Source organism: Orbicella franksi, chromosome 10 (genome assembly GCF_964199315.1).
Source record: "Orbicella franksi chromosome 10, jaOrbFran1.1, whole genome shotgun sequence".
Lineage (NCBI taxonomy): Eukaryota > Metazoa > Cnidaria > Anthozoa > Scleractinia > Merulinidae > Orbicella > Orbicella franksi.
Window position 1 is genome coordinate 28,765,975 of NC_138154.1, and position 20,652 is coordinate 28,786,626.

The 20,652-nt window shown below is 40.2% G+C and overlaps 2 protein-coding genes and 2 pseudogenes across 2 annotated transcripts; all 4 read right to left on the minus strand.

The window, feature by feature from the left end:
- Positions 1 to 34: 34 nt before the first annotated feature.
- Positions 35 to 925, minus strand: LOC145499527 (uncharacterized; annotated as a pseudogene).
- Positions 926 to 14,244: 13,319 nt separating this feature from the next.
- LOC145501796 (uncharacterized) lies at positions 14,245 to 14,750 on the minus strand. Its single transcript, XM_081481188.1, has 2 exons — positions 14,459 to 14,750; positions 14,245 to 14,366 (listed from the first exon to the last, which is right to left on the minus strand). Exons 1-2 carry the CDS (start codon positions 14,748 to 14,750, stop codon positions 14,245 to 14,247), a joined length of 414 nt encoding a protein of 137 aa, XP_081337314.1.
- A 71-nt stretch (positions 14,751 to 14,821) lies between these two features.
- LOC145501797 (uncharacterized) lies at positions 14,822 to 16,039 on the minus strand. The gene has a single exon (XM_081481189.1). It carries the CDS (start codon positions 16,037 to 16,039, stop codon positions 14,822 to 14,824), a length of 1,218 nt encoding a protein of 405 aa, XP_081337315.1.
- Positions 16,040 to 16,244: 205 nt separating this feature from the next.
- LOC145499397 (uncharacterized) lies at positions 16,245 to 17,354 on the minus strand (annotated as a pseudogene).
- Between the last annotated feature and the right edge of the window lie 3,298 nt (positions 17,355 to 20,652).

The following is a 20,652-nucleotide window of genomic DNA, read 5'->3' on the forward strand; positions in this document are numbered from 1 at the left end:
ACAGAAACTGGAATAGCTTTTTATAGTATCTGCATTACATGTCACGAAGGGGAACTGCAACTTGTCTTTGATGCTGAGGTCGTTTGCGAAAGAGAGCAAGTAAAGCTGATCTGTATTCTGGCAAACGGATAGTGTATAATATAGGATTTACAAGAGAGTTTGCATAAAGTAAAGCCCACAATGCAGAGTCTACATGAAAAAGCACTGAAAAGGACAGAGACTGCAATATTTTAAATTTACTGATAAAAACGACATAATACACTATAACTACTGGCAGGCACAACAGAAGAGATACAACAGTCACAATCAACAATGTCATGGTCAGTTTTCTTTCTCTACTGGTTGCACCATGGTGTTGAGGCTGCGCTCCACAACGGACTTTAATAACAATGGACGTGTAAGAAACACAAATGATCAAAAGGCAAATTGAAAAAAATATCAAATATAAGTAAGCAAAGTAATATGATTCATGAAACTGGTAGAGAAGTATTAAAGCTATTGTTAACAACCCAGATGTTACCCAAACAGCAGCAATTAGTAATCGGTATACCCATTTTTTAAGCGTTCGATGCCTGAACGGGTAAACCGTTGCGTGCACCCGTTCTAAAGCAATAATGGCCATGTTTGTTAATGAACCAAAGAGGAAGAACCACATCATAACAAGTAAAAATATCCAATCCTCAATTGAAACTGTCCACATCTATAAATTACACATTAGTCCAGGCCGATAGAACAGATTAAACACAGCATTCCCTGCTACAAACATATCTGTAACTGCTAGATTTATTACCAGGTACATGCTACGCTTGCGAAGATTGCGGTTTCTTATAAAAGTTATTATCGTGCAGAGGTTGAGTGTTACTATAGCAACAGACTCGGCTAGGCCTACAGTCATCCAGGGTATGCAGTCAGATAAAGACAGCATCTCAAAGCTCTGTCCTTTTCGGATTGTTGTTAGAAGTAATTACTCGCCAGTCTATCTGTGGAAAGATCGAAGTGAATTGTTATTATTGTCAGGTTCTTTTACTGCCTGTAGTAAAGCATGCAATTAACTGCAGGGATGCAAAGCTCACACCAATGTGCAGATTTAATTTTTGAAAGCAAGTCCTGACATTTATCGGATTTCGATGTGTTGAAAACCAGTTTTCAATATGTTGCTTTCAATAATCAGGTCTGTTGTAGTATGTATGTATGTTTTCAATAATTTGCTGTAAGCCCTAAATACCGAAAGCTTATGCTTAAATTTCGGAGTCCTAAAGGAAGGAAATTTGGTCTTTAAAAATCTTAACGGAAATATTTACAACAATTAATTTAATCAAAAAGAGAGCTTTCTTTTATTTTTGCAGGTTACAAAATTTATTGATAATAGGAGACAGAAATCTTTGCCATTGTAACCCAAATAAAGCGGTTATTACACAGCTTAGAGAAGACAAGCACGATATTCTGTCTTTTCTTTTCTTTGCAATGTAACGTCGTTTAACTTCTCGTCTTCGGAGCCATTTTTTACGCAAGATCAGCGTTGATGCCATCAATGGTGCTATTTTTCGTCAAATGTTTTTATTAAATAGCCTCTTAACTCGAAGCAGAATCTGAATTAAAAATAACGATGCCGTTGTTTATCTTTTTCAAGCAAAAATGCGCTTGAGTTGTCATCCCCGATAAATTTATAACACTGAGAATATAATGCTAGCTTTATAACTTGACCTGAGAATTTAAACAAATTGCACCTCAAAACGTCTCGATACATTTAATCGCGCATAACGAAAAAAGTAACGCTTATCTTGGTATTAAAACGTTCAAATGGACTTAACTACTAAATAGTCTCGAAGGGAGAACATCATAACCTTGGGAAAGATCAACGGCAAAGCAACAACAAAAAGTAAAGCCTTGGAGCAGACTGGCTCATAGCTGTCGGAGCTTATCCCTGTTCGTGTGGCATGAAGCGGCTAGGAGTATTTCTACTCCCCCTGGACGGGATGCTAGTCTATCGCAGGTCACTCCCCCGCAATTTGTTAAGTTTCCCAAGCAATTCGCCGGTACCCATTTATACTCCTGGGTGGAGAGAGGCACTGTGAGAGTTAAGTGTCTTGCCCAAGAGCACAACACAACACAATGTCCCCGGCCACGGCTCGAACCCGGACCGCTCGATCCGGCGACGAGCGCACTAAATATGAGGCTACCGCACCTCCACGGTATCCAATAGATATTTTAGAACAATTCTGAATATTTCACACACTGAGTTCCTTTCTAACAGCGTCTTTCATTATTTAAATGGTCTTGTTGTGATCCCAGACAAATTTTGAATGTAGAGAACAAGTTTTATCTGTTAAGGACCTAAGCATCTTTCAATAATTGAACAATGATGAACAAGAAAATGTGTCGCATCCCGAAACTTGTTTAAAATGTGCACCAACACAACGTCTATTTTCACTTCCCCGCACACAAACAACTAAGTAACACTTTCCATGGTAATGAAATGTTTGAATTGACATTACATTTATTTTCAAGCTTTCTCAAAGAGTGATTGTTATAGCATTGTAAAAACAAAGATCATAGAGCTCAGCAGTAAACATTTAAAGTTCTTTCCAAACTTGTACGAAAACAGTTACCAGAACAAATATTGCGAAGATAAGTGAAAAAAAAAAGTTGAAACGTCTTCAACTTACCAAGTTGTAAACAAGATGCTCTCTCTGGTGAATCTTTTTGTTAAAAGATCTGTTAGTTTTTTTTTTCTGTAAAGACATAGACAGCTTTAACAGTTTAAGCACAAATATATCCTAAAAAAGTAATGCACCTCTATAAGAGATAGACTGATATAGATAGAAGTAAATACGCAGTTATTGATGAGCAAGTTTTTTGTCTAAAGTTTAATTTTCCATTCAATACAAATTGCTTTTGTCGGGATGTCTCGCAATCCATTTATGAACAGCACAAGACAGGTAACGAACCTAAATAAAGCGATTTTTTTTTCTTGAAGGAAAACGTTCCTTTCTTCGCTATTCTTGCATGTAAGCGCTTAAATATTTTACAACAATTTTAGTGCAAGGCGGTGGAAAAACGTGCCCTATGGCGTTCAAATTTAACACATCACCATAACGTCTATATATGCAATTAGCTGTGCACAAAAAAATATATTAACTCTCCATGCTATAAAACTGTTTTAACTGACAGTGGACATTATCATCTATTTTGGCATAGACTTCAACCCACCTTGATAGAAAACTGTAGATCCTGATAAGTAGACTCAGTGTAAATGAAAGCCAGTCACACTTCAAAGAGAGATATAATATTTGCCTAATGGAAAAATGACAAATGTAGGTGAAAACAAAATGTTAAATTTATATGATGCTAAATAACTATTGACTTAAATAATGTTGTCGTATTTCCATCTTGGACTGTCTAGAAAACTTGCATTGCACCAAACCGTCACGAGAAAACAATATAATGGCGTCTAGATAAGTTTAATACCATTCTTACTTTGCTTGCTGATCTGAAAACAAAAGAATTTCTATTTTTTTCTGCAGAGTATTATTTGATGTCAACTAGAAACTCCATAAAAAGGTTAGAAGAAAAAACATTGAAACAGCAAATGTAACATTCACGGCGTGAAAACGTTTCCCGCACAGAACGTTTTTCTGTTGGTGTTAAAACAGTACTTAAACTTAACGTTCTCTAGATTTCTACTGAGAAACCTCTTGGCAAGGCATTTGCTATTTCTCTTCAAGAATGATATCATTTGTTTCGGCGATGACCGTCTAATGTTCGCATTCATTTGTGTCAAAGAAGGCAACAGCCCTTTCTTAGAAACTGCCCTAAGATTAGGTCTAAATATTCGCTGTTAAGGTAGCACACGTCTCTTCTCTATAATTCTCAACCTCACCGAATTCCCTTTTTTACTGACATCCGAAAATATCACGCCTGAAGTTATGACTTATTAATTAAGCTACACCCACCAACATTCGTCGCTGCTTGATCTTCTTAATGCTTTTCGCCTTCAAAAAACTATGAACCGTTCGTTTCGGAACTCTCAAATCAATTGTGAAAATAATATTAGCCAAGAATGAGGCACGATTTTACTCTTTGAGTACTCCTCCTCACTAAATTAAATTCTTCTTTATTATTAACATTATTTTCTTTATTTATGACTGAACTGTACGAACATTTGCTGACTGAGAGCCGTGAAGGTTTGGCCAAATGTAGACCGGTTTACTTTGTTCGTGTAAAACGGATTTCGGTGCGTAACTATCTTGCCGATGGATGATTTTATTAAATAAAAAACGCAAGTTATTCAAAATTTCTTTTCCTTTAAGACTTCATTTCAGCTGCCTTAGAAATTTAAAGTTATTCAGGGATATCAAAGGCTCTAATTTTACTTAGGCGAATTACTAACTCTCTGTTCAGTATCGACTATTACATTGTGGTGGCCTTGAATAATAGTTGTTTTGACTGTTATCCGGTAACTGTCTACCTTTCGGTAAACCTTGAGTCCGCTGCCTCGAAGACTGTCATTTGGACCCAAAATAAAACTAATGGCTAGTTAAAACTAAATTTGCTTTAAAACATAGAAGTAACTGTATTCACCAAGAATTGTTTATGATATTCACTTGGCTTACTTTGCACTTAAATATAGTGATTTTGAAGAGCTCTCATCATATTATTGGGCATTTTTATTTTTTCTTGATGTTTTTTATTCACTAAACAGGATGTACCTACAATAACAATTATCAGTAAAAATTCAGTGTGTCTCAGTTTAACCTACCTTGTCAATAGGAAACTTCAGTTCTTGGTGAGTGGGTCTGACAAGCAGCTCAGCAATGGTAAACAGTCACCCTGCAAAGAAATCATTTGGTCGAGCATAAAAATTGACAATTTTGCCTCCACTTATGTGATATTGAATAGTGGGAAGTTAAATAATTGTTGACTAAAAATTGATGCATTTTAATTTTAAGCAGGTGAGGACAATGCAACTCTACTCTAAAATACTGCTACCCGATGGCACAACCTCAGTATTTTTCTTGTTCTAACCTGAGAATATTGAAATGTAGAAACCTTCCGTTCTTTTAAATAATTCGAATGAATAATTTTGTTTTAGACATTGCGCTATGTACAAAAACCGAAACGTTCAAAACTCTTGCAACAGTTGAAAGATTAAAGGTTAAAGAGAATTCATTTTGTCTTAGGTCTTTGAGCTAAACGCTGGGCTTAATGTTTCATTTTGAATTGATGCGTATTTGCGACTGTACTTTATGGTTCAACATTAGACCTCGACGACGAATCTCGCATAATCCGTGTCAAGAAAAAAAAATACAGGCAGGTCTTTTTACGTAACTAACTGTGGATCAATGAATATAGCTTACTTTATTTCCAATAATACTCGACTCGTTAAATTTTCTCATTTCGCCAGCCTCAGACTATATGACGCTTGATTTTAACATCGAACTTTACCCAGGTTTTTTCTCTGCTTAATCTTCCTGAATGACTGTCTTCGTTTAAAAGACCCTTTCAACTGAAAGTTACAGACCTCGATAATTTTCTAAATGCTGCAACCCGGAATTTATACAATAGTGTAAGCCCACCTTTGTCGTCTTTTTATTTTTTTGGCCTATAATTGTTCTCATCATTTGCGGGGTAGCTATAACTTTCTTGTTTTCGGCGGTAAGGGAAAATGTTGCGAAAGATGCCTTTATAATATTTAGGGCTACAGCCTAGGCGAATTTGATGCAGACCTGTATTTGAAACTTTAAAGTTTTGAATTTCTTATTACTGGAACGCCTGCAATACCAGGCTCAATTTTGTAGCAGCTTGAAAGAGTTCTATTAATCGAGAGGTTCAGCTGTTTCTCTATTTTTGTAAAGAACTGCATAAAATATTTGCTCTTACCAACAGATCACAGGAGACTTGCCATTCGAATTCCCGGTTGTGTTTTCAGACATTGGACAGTTAAGCAAGACGTAAACTCAAGGAGTTCTCCAAAACAGTAAAATAACTGTAATGCAGAGGATACGCGTTTCACTAAGTGTGATGTTTTTAACATGGGCCGCTTTTAATTCATAGGACTTGTTTTTTTACTGGAATATTGCCACTACCTGCTTTAATCGTATTGAAAGAAAAAAAGAAAGAGTAGAAACGAATTAACTCAAAAGTGAATGCAATTGACTTTCTCTCGGTTTCTACTTTGAATTTAATACGATGTTTTTAACGCAGCAACCATCCTAACTGACTGGGCCAAATGGTTTGACTATCACAATGTAATAAAAAGAATCAGCAAAAAAGTTTATAATGTCATGAAGCCTACCTTGTCAAGAAGGAACTTCTTAAGCCCTGGTCGGGAAACGGCGTATGATAGTCGATGATAGTTGAATGATTTTCCCTGAACTTTCACCGACTATCATCAAATATCATCAAATATCATGCGCCGTTTGACCTGGGCTTTAGCGATTGGTCTCAGTGCTAATGAAGAACAGTCTCTGCAAACTAGAAGTTAAAACTCATATTGCGTAAGTTAGTAGAAGAATTAAATGTCAACAATATGTCAAAATGCTCTGGCGTTAAATAGTAATTAGTTGAATATTTGTTCGTCTCGCTTTTCATCTGTCTGTGACAAAAAGACAAACATCACGCTTCAAACTGAATTTTCCGCATAAGAACTTTGCACTAAACATGCAAGAGGTGATATCTATGGTAAAAAAAAAGTATCAGGAAATATACCATGAAATATGTCTAAAGACTCTCTAAACTGCGTTGCCAAAAAAAAAAACCAAAAAAAAAACCAAAAAACAACCAGCATTGTCGGGAAGTTGATTCAACCTCCAAAACGGGAGAGCAGTAAAATTGCATTAATTCTGAACTAAGTATCTTCGTGTAAACAAACTGTCAATATGCTATGCCGTTGAATAACAATTGGCTGAACTGTCTGGAATCAAGAAATAAACAACAAGCTACTGACGTAACTAAAACTTGCTGGCGGAGCACGAAATATACAAATCAAGTTCAGTCCTCTAACATTGATGTATGTTTTAGCAGACGTAGTCTACTATGTTTATGAAAGGCCGGTGCCTTCTTTTTTTTTTCAGGATTTTGTGGTTTTTAACGTTCTAAGAATTTGTTTTTTGTTCAGTATCAATGATGTTTGCCCAGATTCTCTCAGTAGTCCAGGTGAATTGTCTTCCAATTTCTTTTGTTCTCTTTTTATTTCATACACGACCAAAGACCTCCATCCTTTTAATAAAGGTCATTATTTTAACTATAATATTTTTTTTAAATTAAGGTTAAAATAGTCCTTGTTTTGCATTAATGCCTAACGTTAACTCAAAGCAACTTTAAAAACATTCGCAAAACAATTATTTTTGGCTAAGGTGCAGAGAGAAGGCCTATTGTAAATGATTGGCAAATACCTCTCAGTTATAACATTTCTGAGGAAAATTTAAATACACCCGACTTGATAATACCTCAAAATACCGCAATAGTCACTTTAGGAGTTAACTAGTCAACACGTATTTCTTGCCCAATATTTGCTGCTTTCTGACGTTCTAACCCCGCTCATGTTGACAGTCACTACACCAGTTTTTAATCATCTTGTCATCCTATTGATTATTTGACAGATAACGCACCCAACTTAGAGGACGCTAATTTCGTTTCTACTTCCTTTCAGCTGCTTCTAAAAAAGTTAATGCTTTGAAATTTTCATTTCGACTTCTGTGCGGTCATTATTAGGCATAGCTGTTTTCATCGTTTTCATGTCGGTTTTTCGTAATAATAACAATAATATAAATTTTACTGTGGGCGAGGGAAGTGTAGGGGAAGTATTACCGAGTCTGCGATGTAGAACTGTTAGAATGCTGCGAGAACTCGATCTGATCACGTGTTCGATTTAACCGGCTTTAATTTCCCTCCCTTGCCCCTTGTTATTATAAAGTGTACAGGCTTGCTTGGCCAACTTTTTCAATCCATGAAAGTGACTGTCTGCCTACCCTTTTCCCTAGCCTCGCACTGGAGTTTAACTTTCGTTTTAATGATAATCCTAGTAACGGCCAAAAAGCGTGCCATGAATTTAACTCTGAAAAAGGAATTATTTCTTTAAAGACTAGATATAGATATATCTATTGCATTGGTATCTCAATAGTCTGTTCACGTGACATGGAATTTTTACAGTAACTGTATTTTCGAAAAGCCTTCGTCGAAATTTGGTGTTTTTCAGAGTTTAAATTTCTGTTTTTGAATGATGTTGGATTTTTATAGATATTTTAAGTCAAAAGATTCACTCTTCTTCAACAAATTTAAATGCTTTTCAAGATGTGTAAGTTAATTGTTAAGTCAAGATTTCTGGACAAAGAAAGCGGGGTGCACCAACACCCGACCCCATTCCCTCCGGTTCACACTGAAAAAGGGACAAAAAGCCCAGGATAAAAAGGGATTAAAATCGCAGATTACGATGGCCTGGTAATGTACTGAGGATGACTCCAATGAAAGGACAACAATAGTTGCCTTGAGATGGACACCAACTGGGAGAAGAAAGAGAGTCAGGCGAAAAACTACCTGGAGGAGGACAGTGTTGAAGGAGCTGGAAGAAATGGATCAAGATCTTGTGGGACGAAACACAAAACAAAGCACAGGACAGGGTTCAGTAGCGGTGTATGACTGCGGCTCTATGTTCTAGCCGGGACGAAAAGGATAAGCGTGTTATAAGTAAATAAATAAGGTTAAGCTTAAGGCTTCGGTTTCTACTGATTGACTTCATACTTCGTTCGTGGTCTGCTAGTAGACCATTTCCGAGTTGTCTTTTGCCTCGAAACCATTCATATGGAAATGCGTTCCGCCTGCAGGTTCATTTTCATGCAAATCAAACTCATTTTCGCATGAAAGGTTTTGCACCAAGACTCGTTTTGAAACAGAGGCACAAAGAAACTCGGAAATGGCCTCTTAAAGAACTGGTTCATGCTTTGCGTGCGTATATCGAGTTATGGATGAAGGCGGGAAGTTTGGAGACAAGAGAGAAAGTGCTGAAGTTCCACGAGGCGCTGCCGAGAGTAGCTCTAGCTTCTTCAGTGTTCTCTAAACTTCCCAAGTACATCCATAACTCGATATACGCACAGCTAAAGGCATGAACAAATTCTTTTATAACATATCGACAACAACTTGGGCGCTAGGACATGTTGTATTTGTGATTTACTATAAAGTTCAATCAGTTGGGCGAATAACTGTTTAAATCACTAGGAATGGCTGCCCAGTCTTTTTAGCCCATTAGGGTTATTTCTGGCAGCCATGTACTCTTTTTATTTTAAACTTATTTTTGTTCATTCAATTTCTAGCTGAATGAGTACAAATAACGTTGTTGTTGTTAGTGGAACGAAAAAGTTTCATCTGGTTTCTGTAATTTTCAACGAAAAATCCGCTTGTTCGAATTAATAAAAATGTAGGCAAACAAAGTCAAAATACTCAATTGAGTTTTGGTGTAATCTTAGCTTGGTAAAATTCAGGGGACCGAAGTAGGGTTTGGATTGTTCAGAAGATGTTCACATTGCCGAAACTTCAACTAAAAGAACCGCAGCTTAAATGAAACTAAGATTGAGATTGGGAGAAGAGATATGCTAGCGTCGCTGTCGTTGAAGGGACGGTGGGTAGAGAAACTCGCTTTAATTATACCGTCGAGTAGAGAAGACTTGCGAGAGCGCAAAATTTCCATGCAACGGTCGTATATAGGGTCTTGGTAATCTCCCAGGGAACCTAAATAACCAAATCGGAGTTTGCCGCTTTGATAAATCAGGTCATGAAATGACATTTTACGCGAATGAGAAGGGTAAACTACCTTATTGTAGGAAATTAACGATCGATGCACTTTATAAAGGCGATTTAAAAAGAATGGCGTTAAATTAATGCATCTTAAGAAGGAATGTCTACTAAGACCAAGCCATATATCGGAAATATGTGGCACATGATAAAAAATCAAAATTTTTCATATTTAGCCCGGAGATGGTCTAGCCTATGGTAAGCCTAGAAAAGTGCTGGATTTTTTTCTTAAATAGTTTTCAAACCCGCCAAAAAATCACAAATTCATTACGGCCCACGTCTGGTCAAAAACACGCAAACTTTAGTGACTCATAAACTGTATTCCCGAATACCGGCCCTCGTGGGACGAGCGAGCGGTCAAACGCGAAAACGAGGCGTTGTAGGATAAAAATTACAGATGACCAGAGAAGTGACTGGGTTGACATGTCTGTTTTGCTTTGTGAGGATAATATTCCTGGCTCATCTCTCGCTGGGAGGAGCCCAGCAGAGCTAAAAACTGAGGAGATACGTTTTGTTAGTGCGCACACGTTTTGCGCATCACGAAAGGCTTTGTTTACACGCCACGCGCGCGGTAGGGTTGAATCAACCTACTGTAACCAAATCAAGTTAATGAGGCTCCACTTAAACCAGGAATACCAGAATAGAGGCATATTGCTGACCACAAACCATTAACGGCTTCCATCTGAAAAACTAGCTGTTTTCCGTGGCAAATTATGCTGAAATCCAACCGCAAACATGTACTTGCAATGGGGTAATGCGCGCGCGATTAAAACAAGTTAACAACATGTTAGACTTACTGGGGAAGTGACAGGAAAATAATACAACGAACACCGAAAAAGTTTTCCATAAAGATGAATACAACTCACTTAACTTTTAAAAACGCATAGTTAATTACTCCAACATTTTATGTTACGAAATGGGTGGTAACACTATTAAACAAGTGATTGGTTTTTGGCTGTGACGGAAAGTTATTTAGACTGAATTTTGGCTAAACCAGAGACAGCTGTGAGGGACACTAAAACCGCTATTCCGACGATTTCCAAAGTTAACCTAAATTTCGAAAATTTCTCACTCAGATTTGGCCACTGTCTTATTTTATTTTCCTTCTGGAATTTCCAGATTTTTCCGGTTAAGGAGGCTGCTGGCTTTCCAGCACTTTTCCAACAACTATACTTTCATCTCCCGTCCTCAGCCAAGGGCGGGAGATGACTGACATTTCAGGCTATTTGACAGGTGAACACTACAGTGGAACTCCGCCTCACGATCACCTCGTTAATATGGTCACCTCGTGATTACGGCCAGTGTTTTTTTATCCCAGCGAAACGCCCTTACATTTTCTTACAAGAAAATTCCGTCAGTCCAACCACCCCGTTAACACGGCCAACAGCCTCATTCTGAAATCTCAACCTGTATAATCCTGTACAAATTTACTCCGTTAATAAGGCCACTCGAACCAGTTACGTTTATCTTTCCATTGCAATATGGCATAACGGAACTTGCGCCCTCTATAGCGAAGCTCATTAACCTGTCCCTCTCATCAGGATCGTTTCCCTGTAGTTGGAAAAAAGCCAGCGTGACTGCCCTTTATACCATACTTGCAATGTGGATGATGTCAACAACTATAGGCCATTTCACTAATTCCGGTGCCGTACAAAAATCATTGAACGCCACGTGCATGATCATTTGTTCGAATATCTCGATGTTCATGGCCTTATTTATAAGAACCAGTCTGGATTCAGAAAGCAGTACAGCACAGAAATGGCGCTGGCATATATAGTTGACAGTTTGCTATTTAATCTAGATAGAAACCGCGTCAATGGTATGGTTCTTGTAGATTAAAAAAAGGCTTTTGAAATGGTTGATCATGTGATTCTGCTCAGAATGCTTCAAGCCTATAAACTACAATCATGGACAAAAGTCTCGGGACAAATTTGCACTTTTGGACACACGCCAGACGCGAATACAACTTCACCTGCCTAACCTGGCCTCTCATTCCACCATGCAATGTTGAAAACTACTACCAGCAATTTCTTCTGATTTTCAACATTGTATTGGGTGGGGAGGGGGAAGAGCAACGCGTTTTTAAAAGGAAAGCAGCGCTTTTTTCAAACTTCAGTAGTAAAACACAGATAATTCATTAAATTACGTAAGTGTCTCAAAGACTTTTGCCCACGATTGTAGATAAGGGCTGGTTCATGACCAGTCATACTTAACCGAACGTACTCAATTGGTTTCATTTAAAGGACAGATATCGACTTTTAGGACTGATTACAGCGGGTGTGCCCCAGGGTTCCATATTGGGTAAAGATAAAGATAAGATAAAATTTTATAGTACACTCCTTAAAAGGTTTTTCAGTGAACAATATAATACATGAGGTGAGATAAGTACAAAGTACACTAGTTATATATTATGTATGAAGTACACTAATTATATAAAAAAAAAATGGAAAGGAAGAAAAATAAAAGAAATAAGAAAAATTTAATTTAAGAACTCACTGAGAAGCTTTGTCTTCAGAGTTTTCTTAAAATTTGCATGACTCTCGCATAGTTTTAAGTCTTTGTCTAAAGAGTTCCATAGTTTTACTATTCTGTAATAAAAAGATCTCTGACCAGCAGTGGTTTTGCACAGAGGAATATTCAGTTGTTGTGAGTTTCTTGTGGTTCTAAAGTTCATGCTTGATACTGTCGAAGGCCTTGCTCATGTCTAGGTACACTACTGCTGTAGCTTTAGTTTGGTCAATCGCTCGTAAGATTGCGTCTGTAGAGGATATTAATGAAATTTCGGTTGAATGCCACTTCTTGTTTCCACTTTGATGTGAGCTGATCAAATGCAATTTTTTCACACACCGTTGATATAATAGGCAAAAGTGAAATCGGTCTATTATTACTCGCTACTTCGCGATCACCTTCTTTTGGAATTGGACATACCTCAGCCGTTTTCCAGACACTAGGGAAAACACCACAATTGAATGAACTGTTTATAATAGAGGTTATCGATGGAATGGTAGCAGAAGCAGATTCCTTTATGACACGGGATGGTATTTTGTCAGTGCCAGGTGCTTTTTTGTTAGCTAGCGACTTCACAACTCTTTCAACTTCAGTTCTTCTGATGTTCATCAATGATCTACCCCTACATATCCACACGCACATCGACATGTTTGCCGACTACACTACCCTACTAGCGTCTTCTGGTTATGCTAAAGAACACTCTCAGCCGAGAGGTCGCCAACGTCGATGAATGGTCAACAATCTATCTGTTAATTGCTCCGAGATGAAGACAATACTAATCGATGGACCACGCCTATGGAGAAGTTTAAATAAAGAAGATCGCAATCTTGAGATTCAGCTTAAAGGCAGTGAATTAGAAAGGGTTGAAAACATTGAGCTGATGAGCCTTTTACCTGACCAACAACTCAGTTTCGATGTCTATATTGATTCTTTATGTAAGAAGATAACAAAGCGTATAGGCATACTCAACAGAATTGTAAGGCTTATTTACCAACAGCAGAACTCGTACTTTATTGTAATGCTTTAATTAAGCCACTGATAAACTCTTGGTCTTCGGCCATCGTAGTTTAGCTTGATTAAAAATATAACACAAATAGCAGTGATAAATATTATATTGCAGCGTAACATGGACAAGCTGCTGCAACCAAGACAATATAAATACAAAAGCGTTGTGCTCGTATTATCCTTGATACACAGCGACGCCATAGCATTATAGATCTATTTAACACTTGAGGATGGGTGCCATATTATACAGAATCCGATATAAAGGTGCTTAATTGCATACAAAAGGATCATGGGTACCACCCTGAGTACATAAATGAACTGTCAATATTTTTATGAATTTGTTATACGAACAAACATTTTAGATTAAGTCAACTTAAGGACAGGGTTTTTTTATTCCATGTTTTTTTTCTACTTTTAATTGCTACTGTTGGACATCTACAACTATGGAATTCACATACTTGAGCCGAGTATTACGTCCACTGAACATAAAGGGCCAACCCACCGTACACGACCGTTCTCATGTGGTTTTGAGAGTTTAGTTGGGAGAGCATTGCATCGGTAGCGCAAAGGTCGTAGGTTCGAATCCCGTTCAGAGCCTGAAATATTTTCAGGTCTTTTTTCCAGTAGTGTTGTTCCGCATGTCCCAGGTTCGAAGGTCAGCGAAAAAGTTCAGTCTTCAGAACATACAACATTTTCATTTCCGAGGAGATAAACGTGTACACTTTTCAAAATGGCCGACAACTCGCAACCTCGTGGTCGAAACAACAGGTCTTACTGCGCATGCGTGCAAAACTCCTATTATGAGGGGGACCCCAGGGAATTGCTAATTTACAACAAGGCTTTCTGCGGAACATCCTCCCCTTCCTTGATAAGACAATATCAACAAAATTGCACAAACTAAAAAAACACTATGAAAAAAAAAAGGTTCGGTTTCAATGGGCAAAGTTACACAACTGGTCTCCTGTACACCGTTTTTCCCACTTGAACGTCGACGACTCGGACCTGGTCGTCCTTTCCAGGAAGCACTTTGATGGTGCGTCCCAGGGGCCATTTTCCTCTCGGAGTTTCTGTAGACATTACAATCACCACATCGCCAACTTTCAAATTAGGTTGATCTCTGCGCCACTTCTTTCTTGCACTCAAACTCGAATCCACTCACGCAACCACCTATGCCAAAAGTTGCGAACAAGTTCCTTGATCCGACGCCACCTCTTTATTGGGTTGAAGTCTTCAGTGTCAACACTGTCCTGTGCAAATCGTCCTCCTACTTGCCCATGAAGGAAATGGTTTGGGGTGAGAGGAACAAGGTCCGATGGGTCGGCTGATTGATAGATTAGTGGCCGAGAGTTAATTAAGCGTTCTGCGCCAACAGTTGCACTTAATAGTTCCTCATCGGTGATATCTGCAGAACCCAAGATTGCATAAATGGCTTTCTTTGGCGCTTTGATCATTATTTCATGCACACCGCTGAAGTGCGGCCAAGCAGGCGGGTTAAAGTGCCAGTTGATTCTGTGGCTCGATGTTATATCTTGGATCTTGTTCTGGCTAAGGCTTCTAATTCTTTCAACTCATTACTTCCACCAACAAAGTTAGTTCCATTGTCACAAACAACATCTTTGGGAACACCAAGTCGTGACGTCATTCGAAAGAATGCATTTAGGAATGAATCAGTGTCAAGGCTGTATGCTACTTCAAGATGCACAGCCCTAGTCTCTAGACAAGTGAACAGACACAGGTATCTCTTCTGGCGTGTCTTTCCTCTCCCCTGTTTGATCATGAAAGGTCCACCAAAGTCACGGTCTACACTCGCGGTGACTCTGGTGAGCTTACTCCAACTTGAGTATCTTTGTGACTGCAGGCGGTCTTCACTGGTCAGAGCAAGGAATGTCTGCGTCTCTGTTTGTTCTGCTTCTTGGTACTGCTTACGGGCTTCAATGTCTGGTCCTTTCTTGACCTCAATTTTAGTCTCAGGCCACTCAGTTGAATCTTGCTTTAGGAATGCTGGTGCGTTCCACCATTTCTCTTTTGTCAACAGCTTAGAGCCACTTTCTCCTCTGGTCAGTAGATCAGCTGGGTTCTGTCCGGTTGGCACATACTTCCACTGATTTGGACTTGTCAAGGCTTGGATTGCTCCGACGCGATTAGCTACAAATGGCTTGAACTTTCGACTGCATCCGCGAATCCAGTAAAGCACATCCATGCTGTCAGACCAGAAGCTTCGGTGACTACTCTCAATGGCAAGGACTTTTCCAACTGTCTCGCTGAGCTTAAGCCCTACTACAGCCGCCATCAGTTCTAACCGCGGTATGCTTACAGCTTGGAGTGGTGCAACACGAGACTTTGAAGCCACAAGACAACAACAAACAGACTCGTCTTCATACAGACGTCTGGTGTAGCAGGCTGCGCCGGACGCTTCTTGAGATGCGTCAACAAACGTGTGTAAAGTTATGCTTTTTACTATAGTGGTGCTTCTCAGGCATCGTGGAATGTGAAGGGTGGGTAGTACTGACAGCTCATCAAACCACTTTGTAGCCTTCCACGACAGCCTTCTATCCACCGGCTCATCCCAGTCCACATTACTTGCCCACATCTCTTGAATCAGGACTTTGGCACGCATTGTGTACGACGACAGCAAACCAAGAGGGTCAAACAACGTGGCTATCTTCCTTAGGAAACTGCGCTTCGTATGATCATTGCTCTTGGTAGGCAGGTTAACTTGAAACTTGAACACATCCTCCATGGGAAACCACAAAACACCCAGTGTCTTAACAGAGGGCAGTTCTCCGCTGTCGAGGTCGACTTCGGTCGCACAATCTGAAGCTGGATTGGACAGTAAAACGTCTGGCACGTTTGATAGCCATTTCCGGGCATGCATCCCAGCAGAGTCCCATAATCTTGACAGCTGGCTGTACAACTCTACACCGGTCTTTGACATCTGGAACGGAGTCCATGCTGTCATCCATGTACGTGCTTTCCAAAACAGTTTCCGCCGCTAGGGGAAGTTCTGATTGGCGTTGTCTGGCATGTTCTTGAGCAACAAACTGTGCTTGGAATGGGGACGAGTTCACTCCGAATACAACTCTGTCAAACTCAAAGACGTCAGGTTCTCGGTCAGACTGCAAGTCTCGCCACAAGAAGCGATGATAAGGCTGATCTTCAGGTCTTAGCTTAATCTGCAGGTACATTCCTGAATGTCGCACATTAGGGCCACAGGATTGCGGCGAAATCTCAATAGTACCGCAAACAAGTCTTTCTGGAGTTTAGGCCCTTGGAGTACAATGTCATTCAGAGATACGTCACTGAATTTCGCTGACGCGTCAAACACAATACGAGTCTTGGTGGTCGGTTTGTCAGGCTTCAAGACTGGGAAATGGGGCAGGTACCAAAGTTAATCAGGCTTGACCTCTTCATGTGACACGTTGTGGATGTATCCCTTCTCTTGATAGGTCTCTAGTACTTCTTTGTAGACTTCACCGAGTTCTGGGGACTGCTTCAATTTCTTCTCAGTACACTGTAGACGACTCAAGGCCATGCTGTAATTGTCAGGTAACGACGGTCGATCCTGTTTCCAAGGCATGCCAACAACATAGTGGCCATCAGTGAAGGTCAAGGACTTAGCAACAATGTCCCTATCAAGCTTCTCATCCGGTCTGACAACCAGAGTTTCTTTAGGTTCATCAATGTCCCAGTAACGGCGGACAAGACTGTTCAATTCATGCATGTCATTCAGAAAAAAATGTAAGATTTGTCTGAACTTCTTCCGTGGGGATTTCTGGGGTCCCAATACACGTCCAGCCAAGCGGAGTCAGTCTTGCTATGGGCTCTCCTGCCTTTCCTCTGAGATCCTCCAACGAGTACAGCAAGTCTGCATGGTCCACACCAATTAGAAGATCAACAATCGGTCTTGGTCCAACCTGAGGGAACTTGATGCCTTTCAGATGCTTCCACTTGTGCTTATGTTTACTCCAGTCCACCACTTGCATACTTCCAGTCACTCTTTCGGCTGTATAGGCTGAGGCTAGTTTGGACACCTTTCCATCAGAACTGCTGATCATCAATTACACAACTGAGGTGGCCAACGTTTCTTGATTTTCATTCAATACGTTAACCGTTAGTTCATGTGGTCTACCTTCGAGACCAAGTTCTGCTGCAATGTCACTATTTAAGTAAGTCCTACTGCTTCCGTCGTCAAGAAGGGCATTCACTTTGATTCTCCGATGATGATTAGTTACATAGACAGGAACTGTTCTTAAGGCTACGAACCCTGACGAAGGCACTGCACCAGTTCCTGTAGTAATAGTGTGGGTTCTCTCTTCAGACTCCCCTTCCGCGGTGCCACCAACTTGCGATGTGCTTTACGAATCAACTTCTCCGCTACGTTTGCTGCCTCGATCTTCTCTTCTTTCTTTGGATCTTCACGAAGCATCCGGTGATGGTGAAAGCGACATCCATTTAACCCACAAACTCTGCTCCGATAGCATGCTTCTTCGCGGTGTCCATTACTGAGGCATCTGAAACACAATTTCTGCTCCTTAGCGACATTCCACCTCATGTCTACAGACATCTTCTTAAAGTTCTCACAGTCCCACATGCCATGGGATCCTTTACACAACTTGCATTTGTTCTCCTGTTTCTTCTTAGGTTCGAGATCTACTTCAGCTAGGAAGGTTCTCTCTCTCTTGGACCCACTGAGGACACCTGTTATGGTCTCAGAAGCTGTGGTCAAAAACTCAGACTCTCTGTCAACAAACTCTCAGTGTTCCTACATTCTCAATGCGATGGCTGTCACTAATCCACTGCTTGTACTTAGAGAGAAGGCCTTTGTTGAACTTCCGTTGAAGAGTAATGTACAATGATCCATTTCCTAGCTCGGCTTCCTGGTTAGCATCCTTCAAGTTCACAACAATTCCATCAAGCAGCTCTGAAAATCTCTCCAGGTCTTTCTCATTGTCCTCTCGTAACGGCTTAAAGGCATCCAGTTCTTCAAGGCGAAGAGTGAGAGCTCTACGTTTCCCACCATACTTCCGCTCTAGTCGAGACTTTGCAGCTTCATAGGCAGCAACAGAATGGCCCAAATGCTCGATTACTTTGAGGGCCTCCCCTTGAAGGCATTTACGTAACCTTAACAACTTGTATTCAGGTGATGCTTTGGTACGATCTACACAAGAATAAAACGCCGCTTTCCACGTTTTATAGTTCTTCTTTTGGCCAAAGAACTTCGGAATGGTAACTCTTTTGAGTAAAGCAGAGTCAGCGCTGATCTGGTCTGAAATTGAGGACGAAAGCTGTTGACTGTTCCCAGTGGGCATTAAGTGAGCTTGGCCTCCACTGATAGGTAATTGCTGTGTTGCTGATGGAACATAACGCATAGTACTCGGTGAGGACGCAGTTACTGCGGTAAACGGTAAGTAATCTGACCGATTCACAAAGTTTCCAACCTAAACAACAGGTAAAACTGAAGTGGGCTGCTGAGCCTGAAGGTACTGTTCAACCAAACCGGGCATAGATGTAGATGCCACTGAACATGGAGGATAAAACGGAGTAAACGGAGTAGACGAATAAACAACTCCGCCCATCGAAAGCGGAGACAGTCCGGACATCTCTCCAACGGCAGTCGAAATAATTGGCACATGTGTAGACGAAGACACAACAGGCTGTTTTTGAACACCACAATTTTGTTCCTTTATCGGTTCCTTGGACGACAGGCACTCGTTTAATTCTCCCGATTTTTTTTTTGATGCTTGTTCTCGGCCGCCACTGTGGTCATTTTCCCCCGCTTCTTGGTCCGGTTCTATCGGAAGCCTCTCGCTACCAAGTTTCTGTCCGAGTTGTTTCTCGCATTCCGCATACGTTCGCTCGATTTCTTGTTCAATTCGACCAAGCTCTACTTCTCGCTTGGATACTTCTTCTTTCAGCCGCTCCGTTTGCTCCCTGGCCGATGCATTGCTCGCGTTGCTCAAGTATCCTCTCACAAGTCCTTCGAGTTCTGTGAAATCCTCCTCAATTGCTTCCAGTTCGTTCGAAAGGACACTGAAATTTCCCGAGTCTTTCATATCTTCGTAACACTTTCCTAAATTCTCACAGACTCGAAGCACGTCCTCATAAGCGCCCGAAAATACATCCAAACTCTCCATAACTTACATGCTTGACGACAGCCCTCCTTCCATCACCATCATGAGCTTGTTTTTGGTCCTCGTGTACCTCCACTTCGATCGCATTTTCTCTTTCTTTAGTCGTTCCATGTCGAATAAATCTCTCCACGAACCTCGCTCTGCTACCAGCTATGTTCCGTATGTTCCAGATTCGAAGGTCAGCAAAAACGTTCAGTCTTTAGAACATACAACATTTTCATTTCCGAGGAGATAAACGTGTACACTTTTCAACATGGCCGACAACTCGCAACCTCGTGGTCGAAAAAACAGGTCTTACTGCGCATGCGTGCAAAACTCCTACTAGGAGGGGGACCCCAGGGAATTGCTTATTTACAACAAGGCTTTCTGCGGAACAAGTGTTATGGCAGCATTCGCATCTATCATCATGTCTACATTTAATTGCTACTCTTGGACATCTATTACTACTTAAGACAATTATTTTTAGACTGAGTACAGTACTGTTAATGTCGAGTAAATACTTCTTAACTTAGTTTTTAAATCATGTCCTTATATTGGTTTAATTTTAGATGTTTAATTTAGGTTTTAAAATATTTATAATAAATCTTTTATAATTCTTAATCAAGGGCCACAGGTTTATTAGTTTTATTAACTATCTAGTGTAAACTCTCTCTAAGTAAAGTTTGATTGAATGATTGATATCTAATGATTGAAGTTTCGGCTATTTTTACATTTATACCTACATCTCGAATGCCTATTAAAGAACAGTTGTTCAGAAGTGCAATTGTGTTTGTTAAGAAGTCACTTAAAATAGACCAGTCATGAAATTTGACCCCACCCCGTTAATACGGCTACTCGAAACAATTATGTTCATCTTTCCATATTTAATACTGTATGTACCGATTGAAGTTTCAAGTATTTTTTTTTTACATTTATACCTGCATTTCGAATGACTCGTCCCCAGTTATCTTCTGACAACTTCATACAGCGCACGGAACGGGGCGAGGTGGCATAGCATACAGCGCGCGGAACGGGGCGAGGTGGTAGCGCAGTGTGAGATGGGTAGGGAGAAAGATAGAAAGGGACCTTGCGCCGTGCCGCGTTTGGTATGAAGATGACTGGGGACGAGTCAGGTTCCATTGTACCACTTCAGAGCGGAAAAACATACTGTGCAGCTTTCTGCGTATCGCTAGCCCTACTTGCGGGCTCAGGTAATAATGCAAGCTGCAGTGGTTGGAAAGAG